The 6,739-nt window shown below is 34.7% G+C and overlaps 1 protein-coding gene across 1 annotated transcript; it reads left to right on the plus strand.

Annotated features, from left to right (window-relative positions):
- The first annotated feature begins 390 nt into the window (after positions 1–390).
- Positions 391–5,597, plus strand: LOC125875151 (probable serine/threonine-protein kinase At1g54610). Its single transcript, XM_049556244.1, has 8 exons — positions 391–1,020; positions 1,555–1,839; positions 1,930–2,247; positions 2,453–2,680; positions 3,332–3,432; positions 3,998–4,100; positions 4,201–4,512; positions 5,284–5,597. The coding sequence occupies exons 1-8, from the start codon at positions 565–567 to the stop codon at positions 5,428–5,430; spliced, it is 1,950 nt and encodes a 649-aa protein (XP_049412201.1). The 5' UTR covers positions 391–564; the 3' UTR covers positions 5,431–5,597.
- The last annotated feature ends 1,142 nt before the right edge of the window (positions 5,598–6,739 follow it).

Genomic DNA, 6,739 nt, shown 5'->3' on the forward strand with positions numbered 1-6,739 from the left:
AACACGCTGGATTATTACTATACTATTTTCTTGAATAATAAACCTTGAGTACTCAAAAATATTTATGTAAAAATTAAGTCTTTTTCTAATTTTATCACAAAAATTTAATTTTTCTTTTGATAAAACAAATAATGGCAAGTAATAAAACAGTTGAATTTTCTGGAAAAAAAATAAAACTTTTTTTTTTGGAAGCCCAGAATACCCTCATTAGGTGCCCCTTGACCAGCATTCCTGCATTAATCCAACCTAACATAACCTTATTTTGTGTATACTTAAATCTTGAATTTTGTTTTTTTGGCTTCAATGTTGGATTTCTGGTCTGGGTTTTTGACCTTTTAATCTTCTTCAGATTTCTTTCAATCTCTGTTTTTGTCATTCTTGAAATTTTTTGGGGGTTTTCAGAACAATCTTGAGGTATATGTTTTGATTGATAAAATGGAAATAGAAAACTGGAAAATCAAGAATCTGTTGTGAACTGTCAATTTGGTTAGCTGAATATGATAATACTGAAAGATATTGTGGAAAGTTTGGGTCTTTGGTGGCTAATTATCATTTAGGGTTCAAATGCATTTGTTTGATAGAATATATTGTTGTAGACTTATGGGCTGTATTTGTTCAAAGGGTTCTTCAACAGATCATGATGATGTTGTTGAACATGAAAAGGAAAAAGAAATACAAGTTGATAAATCTTCTGTACAGTTGGTTGCTCCATCAGTAAGGGAAGAGATTAAAGAAATAGTTAAACCCAATGTAACATCAGAAGATAATGGTGTTACAACAAAAGTTGATGATAATGAGAAAACTAGGATTAGAGAGAGGCCTAAGGACGGACGATTCAAGAGACAATCGACAATGGATTTTGGACTGATACGATCAAGGTCTCGAGTTGTTAACATGCCTCATGGTGCAATAGGGGAGCTGTGTGCTGCAGGTTGGCCATTATGGCTAAGTTCAGTTGCACAAGAGGCTATTCAAGGGTGGGTTCCTCGAAGTGCAGAATCATTTGAAAAATTGAACAAAGTCAGTTCTAACGTTATCTTTAAATTGTTACATTTACTGCTTCTAAGTTTCATTACACTGATTTTATACTTTGAAATGTATAGTTTGCTCAATTTTCGCGATCTAAAGAAGATTATCATACTGATAGAATCAACCATGTGATGTTTGCAGTATTGTTCACATCCCCTTGTTTCCTTTTCCTCTTGAGTGTTTTAGGAACCAAATTTCCTAAATATTTCATTTTGTTACGCATGGTCTCAATGTGTCTTTTCACTACTTTTTGTTGCTCTCAATTTGAAAAATGCATTTTCAGTTTTAATTGCGGATGTAATCATAATGCATAAGTTATAATTTCATAAAACATAACTAAAGTAAGTTGTATCAATAATCTGACTTTGCTTGGTTGCATAATTTTTTCTTGGTGTTAGATCTGTTCAACCTAACATGGAATTAAGATTGTGAATTTCTAATTGAAACAATGGATGCTATTTACTTTTAGATATCTCTCGATATTTGGAACGATGATAACCTCTAATGTTTTATTTTCCAATGCAGATTGGTCAAGGAACATATAGTAATGTTTACAAGGCACGTGACCTTGAAACCGACAAAATTGTTGCAATGAAGAAAGTAAAATTTGTCAATATGGATCCAGAGAGTGTTCGTTTTATGGCGAGAGAGATTTGTATTTTGCGTAGATTGGACCACCCAAATGTAATGAAACTTGAGGCTTTGGTCACATCCAGGATTTCAGGCAGTATATATCTTGTATTCGAATACATGGAGCACGATCTTGCTGGACTTTCATCAGCACCTGGGATCAAGTTCACTGAACCACAGGTATTTCTTCTTAGGTAGGTGGATTATTCTTACAAAGTTGTTTACAAGTTCTTTATATCCTTATGTTGCACAATTTGAATTGTATTTCAGATAAAATGTTATATGCAACAAATGCTTTTGGGACTCGAACACTGTCATAGTCGGGGTATACTTCATCGAGACATTAAGGGTTCAAATCTTCTAATTGGTGATAATGGTGTTCTAAAGATCGGAGACTTTGGTCTGGCGACGTCTTTTAAGCCCAACCAAAAGCAGCCATTAACAAGTCGTGTTGTAACACTGTGGTATAGGGCTCCTGAGCTTTTGCTTGGTGCAACAGAATATGGAGTGGCCATTGATATGTGGAGTGCTGGCTGCATCCTTGCTGAATTATTTTCTGGAAAGCCTATCATGCCTGGAAGAACAGAGGTACTCCCATTTCGGGGCTCAAATTCACTCCTTGATCTCTACTTCCCTAGAAAAAATTACAGTTTCCTCCATGCTTACAATCAAAAAAGAGTTTAATCATCAAGCACTAAATCCAATCTATTTCTAACTTTTTTTCATCTCATTAACGAACTAGCGCCTGTTTCTTCATGCATTTATTAACTGAGAGAGTTGAAACAATTGCTAGGTGGAGCAAATGCATAAAATATTCAAGCTTTGTGGTTCACCTTCTGAGGAGTACTGGAGTAAATCAAAACTTCCACTTGCTACTAGTTTTAAGCAACAAAACCCATATAAGCGCGGTATTGCTGATACATTCAAGGACTTGCCTCCGACAGCTTTGGCCCTTGTTGACACCTTACTTTCAATAGAACCAGAAAACCGCGGCACTGCTTCTTCTGCACTCAATAATGAGGTAATGTCAAAAACTCGTCTCTCCCTTACTAACTTTATATTCCTTCTGGAAAGTAGTTTTTCCTATTTTCCCTGAAGAAGAAAAATATTTCCAACTTTAGTGATTGATAAATGCTGTTAATATCAATCCTATCAATCCTTGCATATCTATAATTAAGTGGAAGTTTTCTTGTCACTTTCATAGGAACAGTTACATTAAAAAATTGCTCCCACTTAAGAAGGTGAACAATTCCTCAGCGAAGAGCTAAAGAGAAGATGAATTCACATAAACTCAAAAATTTATCATAACATGCCATTGTTTGTTGTCAAGCTATGTCTTTTGTGATGATCTTATGTGACTTGGCTTTCTTGTTTGATGTAAAAATCAAAGAGAAAAGCTCTTTATCTGATCAATTTTATTTGTTAAGCATCTATTTTGAAAAAAATTTCATAACTTCAACACTTGTCCTGGCACGATGATATTTGTTTTTAGGCTATGCATTTTGCAATGACCTATGTAGCCTGCCACTGCCAATCGATGATACGAGGCAACTTTGTTGTTTTGTTTTGGGAAATCATTTGTTCAATATATTAGAATACGTTGTTCATCTCCTATAAATTTCACTACCAAAAGAAATGCTTTATATATTTCTTCTTTGGTTTTACTTTTCAGTTCTTCAAAGCGAATCCCCTACCTTGTGATCCATATAGTTTACCAAAGTATCCTCCAAGCAAGGAATACGATACTAAGGTTCGAGATCAAGAAGCAAGAAGGTATACTGCATTAGTTGCATATGTACATTACTGCTCAGTTATGTTTTCTGAATCCAGCATATGCATGTTATTCAGATGTTACATTAATATATTTAGTACAACTCATTTCATCTCATTCTGCTTAGATTAATGTAAAGTTGTCGCTTATTTTTTCTCAATTTTGTTTCTTCTATTCTCCTTTTGTATTTCTATAGTATAATGCTCTAAGCCTCTAACGAATATTGTTTGAAATTAATAACGTGGGGGCTTAGTGACAGTTCAACACAATCATGCAACCTAATTTTGATGGCTACTTCTCAGGCTGCCTTGGAGTATGAGAATATCAAACTAAGTAGGAGTAATATGTTAAAAAAACTTGACAAATGGAGAGATCGGATAAAGCAAGCTCTCATGGGTTAAAAACTGGTTCCTACTCTGACCAAAATTAAGATTGACTTGTAATTTTGTTCTCATGCTTTGATTATGTATGTTTACTATCAAGTTCTCCAAAGAAAGTGCAGCTTTCTTGTAACCAAACTTTTCTGTTCTTTCATATAGTTTCACAGTTATGTTATCTTAATCACAGGCGAAAGGCTGAGGCTGGAAAAGGACATGGAGCTGAAACAACAAAGAAGTCATCGGGACAAGCAAAGGAAGAACCGACAACAGAATTCAATGCTCACGGACAGGTTTTATTTTCTTCTAGTTGTCCAAGACTTCTACAGAATCTTCGCATTTTCTTGCTTAAGACCCCGTTGTTGCACCAGTGGCTAATGCAAATAATTGCAGGGACAGACTAGCAAAAGCATCAGAGTGAAATACAATGCTCTCGAGGACAATAGAGCTGGTTTCTCTATAGAGCCACCAGCATTGAGATACGGACTCACTCATTCTAATTCAGTGATCCATCCTAATACATCTGGTTACACATGGACTAACAAAGCAAAGGAGGATTCAAGTGCAATCAATGAACGGGCATATCCCGCTTCCCAACATGGCGTACAGCTTTCAAGGCAGGGTTCTCACAAGCCTCGAGCTGCAGGAGAGTTTTCAAGCATTCGTTCAAGGAGAGATGATAGGTCATCTGGTGGAGATTCCACGGTGTGTTCCTTGGATAAAAAATTTCCCATTATCTAGCATGCTATTAAACCCAGAGTTATTACTTATTAGTAATATATAAACAAACACTCAAACTTGACCTCAACTAGCAAGTAAGCACTCCAACTTTGAGAGTGCACACCTCAACTTGTTCTCAACTGGCAACTTAACACTCCAACTCGTCCCCACTTTGCCTTGTAGACACCCAATGCTGACATGACACATACATTTTGGAGGTGTCTAGATGATCATTTTGCAAGTTGAAGTGTTCATCTGACACAATAGAGACAAGTTGAGGTGTCTAGATGTGCATACTCAAAGTTGGAGCGCTTAGTTGCCAGTTGAGGCAAAGTTAAAGCTTCTAAGTATTATGCCTTCCCTTATTATCTATTCAAAGATCAGTTAACTGATCTGATAGACACAAACGCACAGAGGTCTAATAGTCAAGTAATCAAGGATCCATTTAGGACGTTGAGCAAAATGGTATCAGCGTTACATGTTCTGAGAAGAAATTGATTCATTTGCAGTGGCAGAAAAATGTTATTGGTCCCACACAACACACACAAGCAGAGATGTAGGATGTTCTTAGGTCCAATGATTGAGTCATCCAGGATCCACTAGCAGTTGAGCTGCAGAGTTAGCTTATGATTATTTGAGAAGAAATTTTGATTTGATAACTAACTTCCTGTTTTTTCATGTGCTGTTTTTACATTTTGAACTTTTCCTCCTTTTTTGAGCTTTCTTGAGTTTAACTTGCGCCGCCCCTCGCTTCAGGTTTATGTGCCAAAGAGAAGCAGACTCCTGCACTCTGGACCACTAATGCCACAAGGGGGAAGTATGGAAGACATGTTAAAGGAACATGAGAGACAAATTCAAGAAGCAGTTAGGAAAGCACGTCAAGACAAGACAAGGCCCGAATAGAATTGATTTCTCTCTTCTGGCAGAAGGACTCTCGTATAATTTCACTCTTCTGCACATGAAATCAACATTTTTACAGGGCTTAAAAGGAGATATATCTATTATCCATATCAGGAGTAAGGTTCTTTTCATTTAGTGACCTTTTACCTTTTAAGGGTGGCAAATTTGCTTTGTGTGGTTTGAAGAATTTGTTATATTCTCAATGTAAATCCATTTCTTCTTTAATATCTAGAAAACTTAAGCTCACTAGTTGGTTCTGGATAGTTTTAGAAGGGAACTAAATCCTTTTGTAATATATTCAGAGAATTGATTGAAATACTGTAGTTGAGCCAATATTGTCAGTTTACTTTACAAAGTTAAAGAAACCAGTTTTATTGCTGGAGCAATAAGCCAAGTTGAAGTTTCTGCATTATGCAAATCAGTCTAAAAACTCATATGCATCTCTTGCAAGAAGAATTCAAGTAAATATCTCATTCACTCTTTCTTTTATCCGAAATCGTATTCATAGGAATGATGGATGAAAATGATCTACTAGTTAAAAATTATAACAATCGGTAAAGATATCTAGGCTCGTCGTTTCAAGTATATAGAATGATATATGTTACTTATAGTTGAAATAGAGAAGTTCCATAGGAGTGTTGTTTAATAGAAGGATCCCTATAAAGTCAAAGGTAAGTTCTCTATATATACATAAACTTATTTTTCATTTTAATTATATTTGATATGATAATAATAAGATTTGAGTTTAAATCAGTGATGATCCATATAGTCAATCCAAACTTGTCTAGAATTGAGACATAATTATTGTGTTATGTAACAATATTCTTATTCTGTATCCAAAAGGGTTTTAATAGTTGACTTAGAAAATCACTCAACTATTAATATTTTTGTTCTTTAATGTTTCTAAAATGAGTAACTGACCTTAAGGGTGTGTTTGATATGAAGGAAAATGTTTTCCTGGAAAATAAGTTGATTTTTGACTTATTTTCTCATGTTTGGTTGGTGAGTAGAAAATATTTTCTGGAAAAGATTTTTAGTGTTTGATTTATGAATGAAAAATGTTTTTGAGAAACATCTTTTATTTATACTAGAGTAGAAAATAATTTTTGAAAATTGAAAATATTTTTTAAAAACAAACTTAAATTTTTTTCTTTTTGAAGGGGGTGAGGGGTAAATTAATAAAAAATTAAAATTAGAAATATCATCTAAAAACAACTTTTAATATTTTTTTGGTAGGGGGTGGGGTAAAAAAATTAAATTTAAAAACAAGCTTTAAAATTTTATTTTTTTTGGGGGGGGGGGGGGGGGGGGG

The sequence above is a fragment of the Solanum stenotomum genome, chromosome 8 (assembly GCF_019186545.1).
Source record: "Solanum stenotomum isolate F172 chromosome 8, ASM1918654v1, whole genome shotgun sequence".
Classification (NCBI taxonomy): domain Eukaryota; kingdom Viridiplantae; phylum Streptophyta; class Magnoliopsida; order Solanales; family Solanaceae; genus Solanum; species Solanum stenotomum.